At 46.5% G+C, this 21,912-nt stretch overlaps 1 protein-coding gene across 1 annotated transcript; it reads right to left on the bottom strand.

Annotated features, from left to right (window-relative positions):
- Nucleotides 1-6,626: 6,626 nt before the first annotated feature.
- Nucleotides 6,627-19,661, bottom strand: si:ch1073-15f19.2 (period circadian protein). The gene is made up of 5 exons (XM_038964815.1): nt 19,647-19,661; nt 19,326-19,590; nt 8,031-8,795; nt 7,641-7,746; nt 6,627-7,084 (listed from the first exon to the last, which is right to left on the bottom strand). Exons 1-5 carry the CDS (start codon nt 19,659-19,661, stop codon nt 6,988-6,990), a joined length of 1,248 nt encoding a protein of 415 aa, XP_038820743.1. The 3' UTR covers nt 6,627-6,987.
- Between the last annotated feature and the right edge of the window lie 2,251 nt (nt 19,662-21,912).

The raw sequence follows: 21,912 nt of genomic DNA on the forward strand, positions 1-21,912 counted from the left end.
AGAACAACCAGTTTTCATAACTTCGTAACTCTGAATATTCTTATAATTTTTGTCCAAAATGAAAAGGCATGCTGTCGTACAAGGTTAGCAGCTACATTTTGCAACAGATACAGGGTTTACTCCAGTAAAGCCGAACTCATTGGCTATCTAGCTAGCTTTGTTTGACCACGATTGGTGCTTATTTGACAAAGATACAGTGCAGTCGATCAAGTGAAGACCACCTGCGTCATCGGCGTGCCATGAAGGCGTTGCTCTCTGACCAAATATGGTGTCCTATAGGATATACTACACTCCTAATGATATAGTGAAATCTGGTTACATTCTAGGATCTCTGAGGAATACATACAAACGTGGTTTGACTGGTTGAAACAAGAGATTTTCACAGATTCCTTTCTTTGCAAATTGAACAAGTGGAAAATGAAAAATCGATTGTGCATCCTTTAAGGACCTTTTAAGAATATTTAAAAGGATTCTATCTAACAAAAAGTCTGGGACCCTTTGGATGATAAATCAGAGCAAGATTTCAGAATGTAAGTACACATTTCACCTTCAGAGGGGAATTTATCAAACCTGTCGTGGTGAAAAAAGTGTTTCGTTGTTAGGAGCACTCCTCAAACAATAGCATGGCATTTCTTAGCAGTAATAGCTACTGTAAATTGGTCAGTGCAGTTATATTAACAATAATTTAAGCTTTCAGCCGATATAAGACACTTGTATGTACCGGCATTTGTTGTTTCTCTAAAATCTGCGATCGTGACACAAGGCGCTGCATGATTTACAACTGTCCCTAAGATTAATGTTGTTAACACTTTTCTGGGATGCTTGCTGGTTTTCATTGCTTTACTGGGAAGCTTAGCAGAAGTAGACATGCTTATGTTATGTATGTTAGTGCAGGGTGAGCTGCACACAGTGGACTTCCTTCTAGGGCACAACACCTCAGTGCTAACAGTATAACTCTGGTTCATAGGCACATGATTACTGCAGACAATAGCTGTAGGATCAGCAGAGTCATTCAGGGCAGTAAGAGGGACATAAATTAGGTTACTTACATTGTGTCTTCCAACGCCCCTGGTATAATGTACATTTTCTAAAGCATTATGATGACTCAGCGACACAGATTGACTGAGCTGGGCTTGGGTCATTGATCAGTCATTGTCTCAACGCAGCCTTATAATGCTGTGAAAAGATCCAGGAACCCAAATATTTGGGTGGATCCCATCCTCCTTATAATGCTGTGAAAGGATCCAGGAACCCAAATATTTGGGTGGATCCCATCGTCCTTATAATTATGTGAAAGGATCCAGGAACCCAAATATTTGGGTGGATCCCATCCTCCTTATAATTCTGTGAAAAGATCCAGGAACCCAAATGATTTGGGTGGATCCCATCCTCCTTATAATTATGTGAAAGGATCCAGGAACCCAAATATTTGGGTGGATCCCATCCTCCTTATAATTCTGTGAAAAGATCCAGGAACCCAAATGATTTGGGTGGATCCCATCCTCCTTATAATTCTGTGAAAGGATCCAGGAACCCAAATGATTTGGGTGGATCCCATCCTCCTTATAATTCTGTGAAAAGATCCAGGAACCCAAATGATTTGGGTGGATCCCATCCTCCTTATAATTCTGTGAAAAGATCCAGGAACCCAAATGATTTGGGTGGATCCCATCCTCCTTATAATGCTGTGAAAGGATCCAGGAACCCAAATATTTGGGTGGATCCCATCCTCCTTATAATTCTGTGAAAGGATCCAGGAACCCAAATGATTTGGGTGGATCCCATCCTCCTTATAATTCTGTGAAAAGATCCAGGAACCCAAATGATTTGGGTGGATCCCATCCTCCTTATAATTCTGTGAAAGGATCCAGGAACCCAAATATTTGGGTGGATCCCATCCTCCTTATAATTCTGTGAAAAGATCCAGGAACCCAAATATTTGGGTGGATCCCATCCTCCTTATAATGCTGTGAAAAGATCCAGGAACCCAAATGATTTGGGTGGATCCCATCCTCCTTATAATTCTGTGAAAGGATCCAGGAACCCAAATATTTGGGTGGATCCCATCCTCCTTATAATTCTGTGAAAAGATCCAGGAACCCAAATATTTGGGTGGATCCCATCCTCCTTATAATTCTGTGAAAAGATCCAGGAACCCAAATATTTGGGTGGATCCCATCCTCCTTATAATTCTGTGAAAAGATCCAGGAACCCAAATGATTTGGGTGGATCCCATCCTCCTTATAAAACATGTTTAGTATCCAGAAGGTTTTGTCAATACATGTTACACCCACTGAGCTGCAATAGTCTCGTAGCCAGTTATGGAGGGCTAGAAGTCAGCTGAACCGCTCAATGCCACGATTTAGGGAGGGCAGAGGGACAGATATTATGGGGTGTTTGTTGGTGTCAAGTAGTGACCCAATCAGTTCTTTGAGATTCATCATCAGCTGTTCTGAGCTGCCCTCCGACCCCACCTGAACCATGACAGTATCAGCCCCTGGTGACTGACGCACAGCCTCCGGAAGCAACCTGGTGATATCCTGAACTTTGACCCCATATGAACCATGACAGTATCAGCCCCTGGTGACTGACGCACAGCCTCCGGAAGCAACTTGGTGAAATCCTGACCTTTGACCCCAGGAAAACACAAAGTCTTTGCCTCAGGTACAGGTATATGCCTCACCATCGGAATCACTATCACAATAGCCGGAATGATCTGGCCTCTGCCGTATCTCGAAGCAGATTGTGAGGTCAGAGCCACAGAACTCACCTGAGAAGAGGGCTGCTGAGACGCCGGCTGTGTGCAGGCCACAACAGCTAAAGAGACAGAGCTCTGATCCAGAGAGCATGGCCAGGCGGAGGGGGAACACGTTGGTCCAGGCTGTGACTAGGCAGTTGATTGACTAGGACAGGGAGAGGTAGCTGGAGGGACATCCACAGCCATGGAGGGAACACCCAAGTCCACGTCTTAGATGCTGCCTCCATGGCTGTGGACGCCCGCACCAGCCCACCGCACAACTGTGTTGTCTGTCTCTCGTTGAATGTGAAGAGAGAAGTGCAGGGGTGCGGGGGATGTCTGGGTCGGTTGTCAATGGCAGGTCGCTGGCTGTTCCTTGCTATGCACCGGCCCAGCTGTGTGTTAGCGTTTGGTGTAGCCTCTCAGAGCTGTGTGGGGCGGGTCCCCAGCGTCTGTAGTTGTGGGTTAGTTAGTTATAACGTGGCCAACAATTAGAGTCACACTCAAACGCAGGAAATAAGGACTTTCCTGTAGTAGTTTTATAGAGCTCTAACGCTGTCTGAGTTGAGGTCTAACTCTGAGTTGAGGTCTAACTCTGTCTGAGTTGAGCTCTAACTCTGTCTGAGTTGAACTCTAACTCTGTCTGAGTTGAACTCTAACTCTGAGTTGAACTCTAACTCTGTCTGAGTTGAGCTCTAACTCTGTCTGAGTTGAACTCTAACTCTGTCTGAGTTGAACTCTAACTCTGTCTGAGTTGAACTCTAACTCTGTCTGAGTTGAACTCTAACTCTGTCTGAGTTGAACTCTAACTCTGTCTGAGTTGAACTCTAACTCTGAGTTGAACTCTAACTCTGTCTGAGTTGAGCTCTAACTCTGTCTGAGTTGAGCTCTAACTCTGTCTGAGTTGAACTCTAACTCTGAGTTGAGCTCTAACTCTGAGTTGAGCTCTAACTCTGTCTGAGTTGAACTCTAACTCTGAGTTGAACTCTAACTCTGAGTTGAGCTCTAACTCTGTATGAGTTGAACTTTTTTATTTATTTTTATTTCACCTTTATTTAACCAGGTAGGCTAGTTGAGAACAAGTTCTCATTTGCAACTGCAACCTGGCCAAGATAAAGCATAGCAGTGTGACACATACAACAACACAGAGTTACACATGGAGTAAACAATAAACAAGTCAATAACATGGTAGAAAAAAGAGAATCTATATACAATGTGTGCAAAAGCTGAGTTGAACTCTAACTCTGTCTGAGTTGAGCTCTAACTCTGAGTTGAACTCTAACTCTGTCTGAGTTGAACTCTAACTCTGTCTGAGTTGAGCTCTAACGCTGAATTGAGCTCTAACTGTCTGAGTTGAACTCTAACTCTGTCTGAGTTGAGCTCTAACTCTGTCTGAGTTGAACTCTAACTCTGAGTTGAGCTCTAACTCTGTCTGAGTTGAACTCTAACTCTGAGTTGAACTCTAACTCTGTCTGAGTTGAACTCTAACTCTGTCTGAGTTGAACTCTAACTCTGTCTGAGTTGAGCTCTAACGCTGAGTTGAGGTCTAACTCTGTCTGAATTGAGCTCTAACTCTGTCTGGTTCTATTTAGCGTAGAGGCGTGTAGGTGGTTCTACACCAGTCAACATAGCAGTGTCTACGGTGGTGTGTACAGTGTGGAATGTAGAGACGTCTAGGTGGTCTCAGACTCACACCAGACGGCCGGATGGACAGCTGTGGTCTGTGGTTTTGCCTCCTGTTTCATCACAGGGTCGATGAATCTTTGTAACACTGTGGTGAATGTGAACATCAGAGACCTTTGTTGTTGCAGTGCAAGCCAGACAGACAGACAGACAAGCAGACAGGCAGGCAGGCAGGCAGACAGATAGCCAGCCAGCCAGCCAGCCAGCCAGCCAGCCAGCCAGCCAGCCAGCCAGCCAGCCAGACAGACAGACAGACAGACAGACAGACAGACAGACAGACAGACAGACAGACAGACAGGCGGGCGGGCACGCAGACAGATAGCCAGACAGATAGCCAGACAGATAGCCAGACAGATAGCCAGACAGATAGCCAGCCAGCCAGACAGACAGACAGACAGACAGACAGACAGACAGACAGACAGACAGACAGACAGACAGACAGACAGATAGCCAGCCAGACAGACAGACAGACAGACAGACAGACAGACAGACAGACAGACAGACAGACAGACAGACAGACAGACAGGCGGGCACGCAGGCAGGCAGGCAGACAGATATACAGGCAAAAAGACAGGCAGACAGACATATTGTTCGGTAAAACACGCTCATGTGATGAGTAACCTAGCCTGAAATCTGAAGATTTGCCTTAGCTTCCTGAGTTAAAGTCTAGGTTTCAGAAACACTGGGCTAACTCGCTGTCACGTTAGCACAGTTCTGTGTGCCAGATTGGTCCTCAGAGGCTTGGAGGACTGTTGAGTTAGATTGTGTTCTGTCAGACATATTGCCTCTCATCGACCTTACTATCTAGTTCAGAGGGGAGAATGTCACGGTTCTGTTCTGGAGTGGGATGGGAACTCTCTCTAGTTCAGAGGTGAGAATGTCACGGTTCTGTTCTGGAGTGGGATGGGAACTCTCTCTAGTTCAGAGGGGAGAATGTCCCGGTTCTGTTCTGGAGTGGGATGGGAACTCTCTCTAGTTCAGAGGAGAGAATGTCACGGTTCTGTTCTGGAGTGGGATGGGAACTCTCTCTAGTTCAGAGGAGAGAATGTCCCGGTTCTGTTCTGGAGTGGGATGGGAACTCTCTCTAGTTCAGAGGTGAGAATGTCACGGTTCTGTTCTGGAGTGGGATGGGAACTCTCTCTAGTTCAGAGGTGAGAATGTCCCGGTTCTGTTCTGGAGTGGGATGGGAACTCTCTCTAGTTCAGAGGTGAGAATGTCCCGGTTCTGTTCTGGAGTGGGATGGGAACTCTCTCTAGTTCAGAGGTGAGAATGTCCCGGTTCTGTTCTGGAGTGGGATGGGAACTCTCTCTAGTTCAGAGGTGAGAATGTCCCGGTTCTGTTCTGGAGTGGGATGGGAACTCTCTCTAGTTCAGAGGAGAGAATGTCACGGTTCTGTTCTGGAGTGGGATGGGAACTCTCTCTAGTTCAGAGGTGAGAATGTCACGGTTCTGTTCTGGAGTGGGATGGGAACTCTCTCTAGTTCAGAGGAGAGAATGTCCCGGTTCTGTTCTGGAGTGGGATGGGAACTCTCTCTAGTTCAGAGGAGAGAATGTCCCGGTTCTGTTCTGGAGTGGGATGGGAACTCTCTCTAGTTCAGAGGAGAGAATGTCCCGGTTCTGTTCTGGAGTGGGATGGGAACTCTCTCTAGTTCAGAGGGGAGAATGTCCCGGTTCTGTTCTGGAGTGGGATGGGAACTCTCTCTAGTTCAGAGGGGAGAATGTCACGGTTCTGTTCTGGAGTGGGATGGGAACTCTCTCTAGTTCAGAGGTGAGAATGTCACGGTTCTGTTCTGGAGTGGGATGGGAACTCTCTCTAGTTCAGAGGTGAGAATGTCCCGGTTCTGTTCTGGAGTGGGATGGGAACTCTCTCTAGTTCAGAGGGGAGAATGTCACGGTTCTGTTCTGGAGTGGGATGGGAACTCTCTCTAGTTCAGAGGTGAGAATGTCACGGTTCTGTTCTGGAGTGGGATGGGAACTCTCTCTAGTTCAGAGGTGAGAATGTCCCGGTTCTGTTCTGGAGTGGGATGGGAACTCTCTCTCTCTCAGTTTTCCAGAATGTTTTGGTGCTGGTATAGTACATGACCTATTAACAGTCATGGTGTGAATAACATTGACTCTAAACTTTATGAGTATGTTTAAGATCTTTATTTAAACAGATTGGATACATTCAATTGCGATCTTAATTATTTTATAAAATATATCTGCTAAAAAAAAAAGTACAATATTTACAAATTTAATAAAGAATATTTTGGTTTCCTTAATTCACACCAAAGTTTAACCATAAAGACAATTCTGTAACAATGAACATCATACTCTTTGGTAAAAACTCATTGACTTGAAAACCAAAAACGCATAGCAACATAACAGAAGAAAAGGCTTCAAAGTCCAGCTTTGTAAAGAGATACCATTAAATCACACAGCATGGGAACAGAAAAGGTATTACCGTTTTACAAAAAGGCCCATTTATATTTCTGACAGCAGAGGGCGCACATTAAGTATGACTATAACATGAATGGGGACCAATGGAGCGTTTCATTTAACCATAAAACAAATACAAGAGCTCCCCCTTCAGGTGAGGATGTCGGTCATGGGGACGTCATGAGCTCTCAAAGAGGAATACTTCACTGGAGGGGGAGGAGGCTTGAAGGGGGGAGGCAGGTCCATCCTGGAGAAGGAGAGAGTGGAGGGGGAAGAAGGGGTAAAGGGGAGGGGAAGGGAGAGAGGGGAGGGAGGAGAGAGGGAGGGGGAGAGGGGAGGGCAGAGGGGGGAGGGAGAGAGGGAGGGGAGGGGAGGGAGAGAGGGAGGGGGAGAGGTGAGGGAGAGAGGGAAGGGAGAGCGGGGGAGGGAGAGAGTGGAGGGGGAAGAAGGGGTAAAGGGGAGGGGGGAGAGAGGGGAGGGGAGGGAGAGCGTGAGGGGGAGAGGGGGGGAGAGAGGGGAGGGAGAGAAGGAAGGAAGAGGAAGGGAGAGAGAGAGTGGAGGGGGAAGAAGGAGGAAAGGGGGGGGGGGGGGGAGGGGAGGAGGAGAGAGGGAGGGATGGAGGGGGAGAGGGGAGGGAGAGAGAGGAAGGGGAGGGAGAGAGAGCAGAGAAGGATAGAGAGGGGGAGAGGGGAGGGAGGAGGAGAAAGAAAGAGGCAGATTGAAAGGCAGGTAGAAAAGAGAGATGAATTGATGTGATTGATGTGAAAAAGGAGCAACAGAGCCAGGACAGGAAACACACTCACCTCTTCTGGATGATGTATCGTCTGTAGAGGAACCCGACCACGAGCAGCAGAGCCAGGACAGGAAGCAGCACCCACACCACCACGTACCTCTGACCACTACTGGGAACTGACAGGAATAATCATGATACTGTTATCCTCTGTAATCATGATATCTTTATCCTCTATAATCATGATATCGTTATCCTCTATAATCATGATATCGTTATCCTCTATAATCATGATATCGTTATCCTCTATAAACATGATATCGTTATCCTCTATAATCATGATATCGTTTTGCTCTGTAATCATGATATTGTAAGGTTTTCTGTTTAAAAGTGGTCTTCGGTACATACCAAATAGAATGACAAGAAACCAATACAAACCAACCATCTCTGGCTGTGGTCCTACCTGTCTCCATCACCACATTATCCCCATGGGAGGCAGTGGAGGTCCTCAGGGTGTGGTTTTCCTTCTCCCCAGCCAGGGTGCTCTTCTCTGGGTATAGCGTAGGGGACACTGGGCCCCCCTGACCACCATCGCTGGAGGTATCTGCTTCAGACGCGTTCCCCTGCCCACCATCGGATTGGACGCTCCACGGAGTGGGCTGATCTGATTGAACCTTGGGTGGATAGGTGGATCCTGATTGGGCCGTGGATGGGACTCTGATTGGACTGTCGGTGGAGCTGTTGACCTCTGACCCCTTTGGTCCCGCCTCTGTATTGACTGATCGGTGTGTATTGGAGTTAATTAGCTGGGTGACAGAGGTAGTGATGGTGATACTGGTGTTGACTTCCTGTACGGTAGAGGAGGTGAGGGTGTCTGGTTTGACGCTAAAGTTAGCTGTGGGGGTTGTCATCTCTCCTGGCTCTGTTAGGTCGCTTGTTACGCTGGTGCCGGTAACTGTAGACTCAGTTACGTTGGTGCCGGTACCTGTAGACTCAGTTACGTTGTTGCCGGTACCTGTAGACTCAGTTACGTTGGTGCCGGTACCTGTAGACTCAGTTACTTTGTTGCCGGTACCTGTAGACTCAGTTACGTTGGTGCCGGTACCTGTAGACTCAGTTACGTTGGTGCCGGTACCTGTAGACTCAGTTACTTTGTTGCCGGTACCTGTAGACTCAGTTACGTTGTTGCTGGGGGTCACAGAGACAGCAGGACCTGTGGTAGCAGGACCTGTTATGTATGAAAGTAATGAGAGACAGAGAGAGAGAATCATCACTAATATCACGTCCCTCTAACGCTTCAGCAACTACACATCCCAGGGTGCATTTGTGTCCGGAATACCCCTTTCAGGAAGCAGTAATTGAACAGTACTCCAACTAGGTCCAGCAGAGGGCAATCTATACCCTTCCTAGGGCTGTTGCTACGGTGATTAACATCTCAGTGTTCTCTCTCCTAATACGGAACCTATAGAAGAGATGTTCGCTAGGCCTCAACGTTACGAACACATAGAAATATATTACCTAGAACACACATTCCTCTCTGACATGGAATAATACTGGTGTTTGAATGCACACTATTCTACCAACTGAGACACATAGAGTGGTAAAGGAATCACGTCAGCTCTATCATGGCATTAATGCAGTAGCTGTGGTTCAGGGTATGCATATAGAAATGTATAATATAGAACGTAACTCTCTGACACTTCAGCTCTATCATGGCTGTGGTTCAGGGCATGCAGATAGAAATGTATAATATAGAACGTAACTCTGACACTTCAGCTCTATTCGGGGCATTTCTATCTGCGATATTCAGTGGTAGTACATTGCAGAAGGTGAGCGTGCTGTACTGTAGCTGTGGTGAAAGTGTATGGCATGCAGATAGACATGTATAATATAGAACAGACAGTGAATCACTGACTGAAAGGAGTCGGCTCTATTCGTGGCTGTTCTATTTGCAACTTTCAGCTGCTGAAGGAGACCGTGTTGTAGCTTCTGTTGCTGCCGGCTGCTGGAGAGCAGGAAGCAGAACGTGTGAAATCGTGTCCCAAATAGAACCCTATTCCCTATATAGTGCACTACTTTAGACCAGAGCCCTATGGCACCCTATTCCCTATATAGTGCACTACTTTAGACCAGAGCCCTATGGAACCCTATTCCCTATTATAGTGCACTACTTTAGACCAGAGCCCTATTCCCTATATATAGTGCACTACTTTAGACCAGAGCCCTATGGAACCCTATTCCCTATATAGTGCACTACTTTAGACCAGAGCCCTATGGCACCCTATTCCCTATATAGTGCACTACTTTAGACCAGAGCCCTATGGCACCCTATTCCCTATATAGTGCACTACTTTAGACCAGAGCCCTATGGCACCCTATTCCCTATATAGTGCATTACTTTAGACCAGAGCCCTATTCCCTATATATAGTACACTACTTTAGACCAGAGCCCTATTCCCTATATATAGTGCACTACTTTAGACCAGAGCCCTATTCCCTATATATAGTACACTACTTTAGACCAGAGCCCTATGGCACCCTATTCCCTATATATAGTGCACTACTTTAGACCAGAGCCCTATGGAACCCTATCCCTATATTATAGTGCATTACTTTAGACCAGAGCCCTATGACCCTACAAAAGTAGTGCACTATAAGGGAAAGGGTTCCATTTGGGACACAGGGCATGTGGTCCACATGTTGACGTCTGTTTATCTGAATGTGAAGAGATTTCAGTGTGTCAGTGATGACTCAACTAAGCCACATTCATCAACACACACCACACAGGATGGAGAAAGAAAGACAGAGAGAGCGAGAGAGGGAGATGGAGACAGAGAGACGTGTAGATGTACATGTATTCAGACAGTGAGATGGAGAGAGCGAGAGAGAGAGCGAGAGAGAGAGCGAGAGGTGCAGACAGATATACATGTTTTCAGACAGTGAGATGCAGACAGGTGGTTGTAAAAATTCCCTTCGGTGCGTCTCAATAATGCAGGTAGCGTCCTCTCCTTGCCTCCTCTCCCTGTCTCCTCTCCTTCATCTGCACAGACCCAGAACAACTATAGATAATATATTTTAGACCTTGTCTCATTTCCATTGCTTTAACATGCTAGAACACTTTCAACTCTAGTTTCCTCGATCTTTTGTCTCTGTTCCTGAACATCTCTGTTCCTGAGAATCTCTGTTCCTGAGAATCTCTGTTCTTGAGAATCTCTGTTCTTGAGAATCTCTGTTCCTGTGTGTCTCTGTTCCTGAGTGTCTCTGTTCCTGAGTGTCTCTGTTCCTGAGTGTCTCTGTTCCTGAGTGTTTCTGTTTCTGCGTGTCTCTGTTCCTGAGAATCTCTGTTCTTGAGAATCTCTGTTCTTGAGAATCTCTGTTCCTGTGTGTCTCTGTTCCTGAGTGTCTCTGTTCCTGAGTGTCTCTGTTCCTGAGTGTCTCTGTTCCTGAGTGTCTCTGTTCCTGAGTGTCTCTGTTCCTGAGTGTCTCTGTTCCTGCGTGTCTCTGTTCCTGAGTGTCTCTGTTCCTGAGTGTCTCTGTTCCTGTGTGTCTCTGTTCCTGAGTGTCTCTGTTCCTCCACAATTCAGAGGTTAAATGCCTGCTCTTGGCAGATGACCTGTGCCTGCTGTCACCCACAGCACATGGCCTACAGCAGAGCCTGGACCTGCTAGAGCAGTACTGCCAGACCTGGGCCCCGGCAGTAAACCCCAAAAAGACTAAAATAATGATTTTCCAGAGAAGATCCAGATCTCAGGGTATTACACCAAAGTTCGCAATTGGCACAACATATATAGAGTACTGCAAACACTACAATTACTGAGGTTTAAATATATAGAGGACTGTACACACTACAATTACTGAGGTTTAAATATATAGAGTACTGTACACAGTACAATTACTGAGGTTTAAATATATAGAGGACTGTACACACTACAATTACTGAGGTTTAAATATATAGAGTACTGTACACACTACAATTACTGAGGTTTAAATATATAGAGTACTGTACACAATACAATTACTGAGGTTTATATATATAGAGTACTGTACACACTACAATTACTGAGGTTTAAATATATAGAGTACTGTACACACTACAAGTACTGAGGTTTAAATATATAGAGTACTGCACACACTACAATTACTGAGGTTTAAATATATAGAGGACTGCACACACTACAATTACTGAGGTTTTTATATATAGAATACTGCACACACTACAATTACTGAGGTTTAAAAATAAGCTCAACTGGACACCTTAATGAGGCAGTGAATGAACTGAGAGAGAAAGCACGCAGGGCATTCTACGCCATTAAAAAACGAATTCAAATTGAAATACCTATTAAAATTTAGCTAAAACTAATTGAATATGTCATTGAACCAATTGCACTTTATGGCAGCGAGGTGCGGGGTCCAATTGTAAAACAACATTTCACCCAAAGGGACAAACACCCCATTGAAACCCTGCATGCAGAGTTCTGTAAGATTCTCCTACATGTCCAGAGGAAAACTACAAACAATGCATGCAGGGCAGAATTAAGCCAATATCCACTAATAATAAAAACTCAAAAAAGAGCAATTCAGTTTTGGAAACATCTAAAATACAGTGACCCCCTCTCATATCATTACCAAGCCCTGCAATGCCGAGTCCCCTCATCCAGCTGGTCCTGAGTTCACTAACCTGTTCTACTAACACACTGAAGCCTCAGTCCCCTCATCCAGCTGGTCCTGAGTTCACTAACCTGTTCTACTAACACACTGAAACCTCAGTCCCCTCATCCAGCTGGTCCTGAGTTCACTAACCTGTTCTACTAACACACTGAAGCCTCAGTCCCCTCATCCAGCTGGTCCTGAGTTCACTAACCTGTTCTACTAACACACTGAAGCCTCAGTCCCCTCATCCAGCTGGTCCTGAGTTCACTAACCTGTTCTACTAACACACTGAAGCCTCAGTCCCCTCATCCAGCTGGTCCTGGTCCTGAGTTCACTAACCTGTTCTACTAACACACTGAAGCCTCAGGACCCTCATCCAGCTGGTCCTGGGGCTGAGTTCACAAACCTGTTCTACTAACACACTGAAGCCTCAGTCCCCTCATCCAGCTGGTCCTGGGGCTGAGTTCACAAACCTGTTCTACTAACACACTGAAACCTCAGTCCCCTCATCCAGCTGGTCCTGGGGCTGAGTTCACTAACCTGTTCTACTAACACACTGAAGCCTCAGTCCCCTCATCCAGCTGGTCCTGAGTTCACTAACCTGTTCTACTAACACACTGAAGCCTCAGTCCCCTCATCCAGCTGGTCCTGAGTTCACTAACCTGTTCTACTAACACACTGAAGCCTCAGTCCCCTCATCCAGCTGGTCCTGAGTTCACTAACCTGTTCTACTAACACACTGAAGCCTCAGTCCCCTCATCCAGCTGGTCCTGGTCCTGAGTTCACTAACCTGTTCTACTAACACACTGAAGCCTCAGTCCCCTCATCCAGCTGGTCCTGGGGCTGAGTTCACTAACCTGTTCTACTAACACACTGAAGCCTCTGTCCCCTCATCCAGCTGGTCCTGGGGCTGAGTTCACTAACCTGTTCTACTAACACACTGAAGCCTCAGTCCCCTCATCCAGCTGGTCCTGGGGCTGAGTTCACTAACCTGTTCTACTAACACACTGAAGCCTCAGTCCCCTCATCCAGCTGGTCCTGGGGATGAGTTCACAAACCTGTTCTACTAACACACTGAAGCCTCAGTCCCCTCATCCAGCTGGTCCTGGGGCTGAGTTCACTAACCTGTTCTACTAACACACTGAAGCCTCAGTCCCCTCATCCAGCTGGTCCTGAGTTCACTAACCTGTTCTACTAACACACTGAAGCCTCAGGACCCTCATCCAGCTGGTCCTGGGGCTGAGTTCACTAACCTGTTCTACTAACACACTGAAGCCTCAGTCCCCTCATCCAGCTGGTCCTGGTCCTGAGTTCACTAACCTGTTCTACTAACACACTGAAGCCTCAGTCCCCTCATCCAGCTGGTCCTGGGGCTGAGTTCACTAACCTGTTCTACTAACACACTGAAGCCTCAGTCCCCTCATCCAGCTGGTCCTGGGGCTGAGTTCACAAACCTGTTCTACTAACACACTGAAACCTCAGTCCCCTCATCCAGCTGGTCCTGGGGCTGAGTTCACTAACCTGTTCTACTAACACACTGAAGCCTCAGTCACCTCATCCAGCTGGTCCTGGGGCTGAGTTCACTAACCTGTTCTACTAACACACTGAAGCCTCAGTCCCCTCATCCAGCTGGTCCTGGGGCTGAGTTCACTAACCTGTTCTACTAACACACTGAAGTCTCAGTCCCCTCATCCAGCTGGTCCTGGGGCTGAGTTCACAAACCTGTTCTACTAACACACTGAAGCCTCAGTACCCTCATCCAGCTGGTCCTGGGGCTGAGTTCACTAACCTGTTCTACGAACACACTGAAGCCTCAGGACCCTCATCCAGCTGGTCCTGGGGCTGAGTTCACTAACCTGTTCTACTAACACACTGAAGCCTCAGGACCCTCATCCAGCTGGTCCTGGGGCTGAGTTCACAAACCTGTTCTACTAACACACTGAAGCCTCAGTCCCCTCATCCAGCTGGTCCTGGGGCTGAGTTCACAAACCTGTTCTACTAACACACTGAAGCCTCAGTCCCCTCATCCAGCTGGTCCTGGGGCTGAGTTCACTAACCTGTTCTACTAACACACTGAAGCCTCAGTCCCCTCATCCAGCTGGTCCTGGGGATGAGTTCACAAACCTGTTCTACTAACACACTGAAGCCTCAGTCCCCTCATCCAGCTGGTCCTCGGGCTGAGTTCACAAACCTGTTCTACTAACACACTGAAGCCTCAGTCCCCTCATCCAGCTGGTCCTGAGTTCACTAACCTGTTCTACTAACACACTGAAGCCTCAGTCCCCTCATCCAGCTGGTCCTGGGGATGAGTTCACTAACCTGTTCTACTAACACACTGAAGCCTCAGTCCCCTCATCCAGCTGGTCCTGGGGCTGAGTTCACAAACCTGTTCTACTAACACACTGAAACCTCAGTCCCCTCATCCAGCTGGTCCTGGGGCTGAGTTCACTAACCTGTTCTACTAACACACTGAAGCCTCAGTCCCCTCATCCAGCTGGTCCTGGGGCTGAGTTCACTAACCTGTTCTACTAACACACTGAAGCCTCAGTCCCCTCATCCAGCTCGTCCTGGGGCTGAGTTCACAAACCTGTTCTACTAACACACTGAAGCCTCAGGACTCATCCAATCGATCAGAATAAACCAAATTATAACACAGTCAAAACAAAACTACATTGCTTATTGGGAAACACAAGCACAAGCACAAAGCAAAATGCAGTGCTATCTGGCCCTAAATCGACAGTACACCGTGGCAAACTATTTGACCATGGTTACTGATCAAAACATTAGAAAAACCTTGTCAAAGTACAGGCTCAGTGAGCACAGCCTTGCCAATGAGAAGGGTAGACACAGGAAAACGTGGCTCCCTGTAGAGGAAAGGCTGTGCAACCACTGCACCACAGCAGAACCTGAGACGGAGCTGCATTTCCTGACAAAATGTCAAAAATATAAAACAATTAGAGTGTCATTTCCCCAAATGTGAAACCCTTATTCAAGGTTTCAAAGACCTCTCTGATGAGAGTAGGCTACCCGTCCTGTTGGGCGAGGACGCAGAGAGCTGTGTTGGTAGCGCACTACATTGCTGCCTGCCATAAGATGAGGGACAGTGTCTGAGAGACCAACCAACCTGCACATGTCCTCTATGCTTATTGTTGTTGTCACCATAGAGAGCCTTTTTATTCTCTATGTTGGTCGGGGTGTGACTAGGGTGGGTAATCTAGGTTGTTTTATTTCTATGTTGGCCTGGTATGGTTCCCAATCAGAGGCAGCTGTTTATCGTCTCTGATTGGGGATCATATTTAGGCAGCCATTTCCCCACTGTGTTTTGTGGGATCTTGTTTATGTGTAGTTGCCTGTGAGCACTCCATAGCTTCACGTATCGTTTATTCTTTATTGTTTTTTTGTGCGGTTCACTTATAATAAAAATGTCGAACCGATTTCACGCTGCTCTTTGCTCCGAATGTTCTTACGATGATCGTGACAGTTATTGTTATTGTTCAATGTATGTTTATTTTGATCCTTGGTTATTTTTGTTACTGTTGTCCCGTTGACAATATGGATTATTATTATTTTTATGATGTTAATATTGTAAATCTCCAAAGTAAGCTTTGGCAATATGTACATTGTTACATCAGGCCAATAAAGCAAACTTAATTTGAGAGAGAGAGATATAAAGAAAGAGAGAGTGACATAGAGAGATATAACAAGAGAGAGAGAGAGAGAGAGAGAGAGCGAGAGATAGGGAAAGATATTCATGAATGAATTTCTCTCATTCTTCTCTGCAGATCCTCTCAATTCTGTCAGGTTGGATGGGGAGTGTCACTGCACAGCTATTTTCAGGTCTCTCCAGAGATGTTCGATCGGGTTCAAGTCCGGCCTCTGGCTGGGCCACTCAAGGACATTCAGAGACTTGTCCCGAAACCATTCCTGCATTGTCTTGGCCTGTGTGTTTAGGGTCAATGTCCTGTTGGAAGGTGACCTTCGCCCCAGTTGGAGGTCCTGAGGGTTCGGGAGTAGGTTTTCACCAAGGATTTCTCTGTACTTTGCTCCGTTCATCTTTCCCTCGTTCCTGACTAGTCTCCCAGTCCCTGCCGTTGAAAAACATCCCCACAGCATGATGCTGCCACTACTGAGGAGTGACTTCCATCTGGCCACTCTACCAGAAAGGCCTGAGTGGTGGAGTGCTGCAGAGATGGTTGTCCTTCTGGAAGGTTCTCCCATCTCCACAGAGGAACTCTGGAGCTCTGTCAGTGTGACCATCGGGTTCTTGGTCACCTCCCTGATCAAGGCTCTTCTCCCTCGATTGCTCAGTTTGGCCTGGCGACCAGCTCTAGGAAGAGTCTTGGTGGTTCCAAACTTCTTCCATTTAAGAATGATGGAGGCCACTGCGTTCTTGGGGACTTTCAATGCTGCAGACATTTTTTGGTATCCTTCCCCAGATCTGTGCCTCGACACAATCCTGTCTCGGAGCTCTACAGACAATTCCCTTGACCTCATGGATTGGTTTTTACTCTGACATCCACTGTCAACTGTGGGACCTTATATAGACAGGTGTGCGCCTTTCCAAATCATGTCCAATCCATTGAATTTACCACCGGTGGACTCCAATCCAGTTGTAGAAACATCTCAAGGATGATCAATGGAAGCGGGATGCACCTGAGCTCCATTTGGAGTTTCATAGCAAAGGGTCTGAATACATACAGTACCAGTCAAAGGTTTGGACAGACCTACTCATTCAAGGGTTTTTCTTCATTTTGACTATTTTCTACATTGTAGAATAATAGTGAAGACATCAACACTATGACATAATACATATGGAATCATGTAGTAACCAAAAACATGTTAACAAAATCTAAATATATTTTATATTTTACAATAACAGCTCAACTAAGCAAAGAGAAACGACAGTCCATCATTACTTTAAGACATGAAGGTCAGTCAATCAGGAACATTTCAAGAACTTTAAAGTTTCTTCAAGTGCAGTCGCAAAAACCATCAAGCGCTATGATGAAACTGGCTGTCATGAGGATCGCCACAGGACAGGAAGACCCAGAGTTACCTCTGCTGCAGAGGATAAGTTCATTAGAGTTACCAGCCTCAGATTGCAGCCCAAATAAAAGCTTCACAGAGTTCAAGTAACAGACACATCCCAACATCAACTGTTCAGAAGAGACTGTGTGAATCAGACCTTCATGGTCGAAATGCTGTAAGGAAACCATTACTAAAGGACAGCAATAAGAAGAGACTTGCTTGGGCCAAGAAACACGAGTAATGGACATTAGACCGGTGGAAATCGGTCCTTTGGTCTGATGAGTCCAAATGTCAGATTTTTGGTTCTATCCGGCGTATTTTGTTTGTGAGACGTAGAGTAGGTGAACGGATAATCTCTGCATGTGTGGTTTCCACCGTGAAGCATGGAGGAGGAGGTGCGATGGTGTGGGGGTGCTTTGCTGGTGACACTGTCAGTGATTTATTTAGAATTCAAGGCACACTTAACCAGCATGGCTACCACAGCATTCTGCAGTGATTTACTGCCAGGTCAGCTCAGCAGACAGCCATATAGCAATATAGATAGAGAAACATTTACTGAATCAATTATACAGATACCACCAGACTGTGTTAGCCTGTTGGGCTAAAGACTTCAGGTTTTAGACAAGGTTACTCAACACACAAGTGTGTCTTACCAAACTACATCGGTCAGGGGTGGACTGGTCTTCTGACATTTCCACTTTTAGCCCAATGGGCCTTTCTAAATATATATATCTTTTTGCACAAAAATATATCAAAATTATCATTATCTGCTTTGTCTTGTGTGTTAGAAATGCCCGAGACAATTTCTGGTCCCAGGCTGCCCCTGACCTCTGACTAGTCCCAGGCTGCCCCTGACCCCTGACTGGTCCCAGGCTGCCCCTTACTGGTCCCAGGCTGCCCCTGACCCCTGACTGGTCCCAGGCTGCCCCTGACCCCTGACTGGTCCCAGGCTGCCCCTGACCCCTGACTTCTGTTACTTGTAATTGTTTTTCTAATGTCTTACAGGGTAGAACAGTACAGAAAAACTGTCAAACACACTACAGAGGATGTACTATAATATACCTTCAACCCTCAGCCCATACCTTCAACCCTCAGCCCATACCGTCAACCCTCAGCCCATACCATCAACCCTCAGCCCATACCTTCAACCCTCAGCCCATACCATCAACCCTCAGCCCATACCTTCAACCCTCAGCCCATACCGTCAACCCTAAGCCCACACCTTCAACCCTCACTAATACCTTCAACCCTCAGCCCATACCTTCAAACCTCAGCCCATACCTTCAACCCTCAGCCCATACCTTCAAACCTCAGCCCATACCTTCAACCCTCAGCCTATACCGTCAACCCTCAGCCCATACCTTCAAACCTCAGCCCATACCGTCAACCCTCAGCCTATACCGTCAACCCTCAGCCCATACCTTCAACCCTCAGCCCATACCGTCAACCCTCAGCCCATACCTTCAAACCTCAGCCCATACCGTCAACCCTCAGCCATTACCTTCAACCCTCAGCCCATACGTCAACCCTCAGCCCATACCTTCAAACCTCAGCCCATACCGTCAACCCTCAGCCCATACCTTCAAACCTCAGCCCATACCGTCAATCCTCAGCCCATACCGTAAACCCTCAGCCCATACCTTCAACCCTCAGTCCATACCGTCAACCCTCAGCCCATACCTTCAAACCTCAGTCCATACCGTCAACCCTCAGCCCATACCGTCAACCCTCAGCCCATACCGTCAATCCTCAGCCCATACCGTCAACCCTCAGCCCATACCGTCAACCCTCAGCCCATACCGTCAACCCTCAGCCCATACCGTCAACCCTCAGCCCATACCGTCAACCCTCAGCCCATACCTTCAACCCTCAGCCCATACCGTCAACCCTCAGCCCATACCGTCAACCCTCAGCCCATACCGTCAACCCTCAGTCCATACCGTCAACCCTCAGCCCAAACCGTCAACCCTTAGCCCATACCGTCAACCCTCAGTCCATACCGTAAACCCTCAGCCCATACCGTCAACCCTCAGCCCATACCATCAACCCTCAGCCCATACCGTCAACCCTCAGCCCGTACCTTCAACCCTCAGCCGAGTGACTTTCCTGATGGAACCGTTGGGGTAGGTGGTGATGTCACAGATGTAGCGCCCGCTGTCCCTAGCCTCTACACCCTTCAGAACCAGAGATGTGCCCATTAGCGTGTCCTTGTCCGTGTCCTTGTCCTTGTCCTTGTCCCACAACACGTCCAGGGTGACGTTAGGCCAGATGAGGGTTTCACCAAAACGAGGGTTATACACCACCAGCTTGTGGTCTTCTATCTCCCCTTTCTTCCTCCATTCTACCTAGAACATTGACCATTTTAGTCAAAGAGCAAAGACTCTCATCTAGAGCAACTTACAGTTAGTTCATTCATCTTAAAGGTAGCTAGCTATAATAAATAAAAAATACATTTTATAAGATAGACATCTTACAGGAGGACACTCATGGAATCTTAGTGCAATTAAATCAGTTGGAACAAAAAGGAGAGGAAACACAGCTACCTGAGAGATGACGGGTTTACGTCCCTCCTTCTCTTCTAGTAAACAGGGTAGAGTGATGTCCTCACCCTCTACAGCTCTCACCGACTCATGGTGGAACACGGCAACACCATGGACACCTGTCAATCAAATCACACAACGGTTGAAAACCTGAGAACAGCCTATTTTTACTCTGTCTACTCACAATCAGATGAAGAGTTCTGAATCCAAGCCTTACCTTGAGAAATGGAGGAGAGAAGAAGAAGAGAGACGACAGTTCCCCTCAGAGTGGCAGCCATGTCTGTCTGGTCTCTTCACACTGGGGTTAGAGAAAGAGAGCGAGAGGAAGGATGAGAGGAAGGAAGAGAGAGAGACACTCGCACTCTCTCTCTCTCTCTCTCTCTCTCTCTCTCTCTCTCTCGCACTCAAGACATTTCCAGTGTTATATTATCAGCTATGTACAGAGATTTAGCAACGTGTAAACAGTGACAGGGGAATAGCAGGGGAAGATACACGACATACAGTATCAGTCAAAAGTTTGGACACACCTACTGAATCTAACACCTACTAAGTTTAAAAAAAACTATTTTCTACATTGTAGAAGAATAGTGAAGACATCAAAACTATGAAATAACACATATGGAATAATGTAATAACTAAAACAAGTGTTAAACAAATCAAGATATATTTTATATTTGAGATTCTTCAAAGTAGCCACCCTTTGCCTTGATGACAGCTTTGCACACTCTAGGCATTCTCTCAACCAGCTTCATGAGGTGGAATGACCTGGAATGCATTTCAATTAACAGGTGTGCCTTGTTAAAAGTTAATTTGTGGAATTGATTTACCTTCTTAATGCAATTGAGCGAATCAGTTGTGTTGTAACAAGGTAGCGGTGGTATACAGAAGATAGGGTTATATGGTAAAAGACCAAGTCCATAGCCTGGTAGGAGCGTTGGGCCAGTAACTGAAAGGTTACTGGATTGAATCCCCAAGTTGACACGATTAAGGCAGCCCCCCACACCTCTCTGATTATTTATTCTCTATATTTCTTTAATTTATGGTTACATTTCATTTTAATGCATTCAGTGCTGCATCAGATGGTCTCTACAATCCCCTGACCTCAACCCAATTGAGATGGTTTGGGTTTGAGTCGGACCGCAGAGTGAAGGAAAAGTAGCTAACAAGTGCTCAGCATACGTGGGAAATCATATGTAGAAAATAGTCAAAATAAAGAAAAACCCTTGAATGAGTAGGTGTGTCCAAACTTTTGATTGGTACTGTATGTGAACACCCCTTCAAATGAGTGGATTCGGCTATTTCAGCCACACCCGTTGCTGACAGGTGTATAAAATCGAGCACACAGCCATTGTCACGGATCTCCTCTTCGTCTGAGGAGGAGTAGGAAGGATCGGACCAATGTGCAGCGTGGTAAAATACAAAATAAACAAACAAAGAATAACCGAAACAGTTCCGTCTGGTAACTAATACAAAGACAGAAAACAACTACCCACAAATCATAGTGGGAAAACAGGCAACCTAAGTATGGTTCTCAAACAAAGACAACGATAGACAGCTGCCTCTGATTGAGAACCATACCAGGCCAAACACATAGAAACAGAAAACCTAAACCTACAACATAGAATATAAACACACAGAACAAAACATAGAATGCCCACCCCAACTCACGCCCTGACCAAACTAAAATAGAGACATAAAAAAGGAACTAAGGTCAGGACGTGACAGCCATGCAATCTCCATAGACAAACATTGGCAGTAGAATGGCCTTACTGAAGAGCTCAGTGACTTTCAACGTGGCACCGTCATAGGATGCCACCTTTCCAACAAGTCAACTCGTCAAATGTCTGCCCTGCTAGAGCTGCCCCGGTCAACTGTAAGTGCTGTTATTGTGAAGTGGAAACAGCTAGTAGCAAAAACGTCTCAGCTGTGATAGGTCACACAAGTTCACAGAACTGGACCGCCGAGCGCAATTTTTTAAAATGTTATCATTTTTTAACCTTTATTTAAGTAGGCAAGTCAATTAAGAACAAATTCTTATTTACAATGACGGCCTAACCCAGCCAAACCCGGACGACGCTGGGCCAATTGTGCGCCGCCCTATGGGACTATCCCTCACGGCCGGATGTG

Source organism: Salvelinus namaycush, chromosome 26 (assembly GCF_016432855.1).
Source record: "Salvelinus namaycush isolate Seneca chromosome 26, SaNama_1.0, whole genome shotgun sequence".
Classification (NCBI taxonomy): Eukaryota; Metazoa; Chordata; class Actinopteri; order Salmoniformes; family Salmonidae; genus Salvelinus; species Salvelinus namaycush.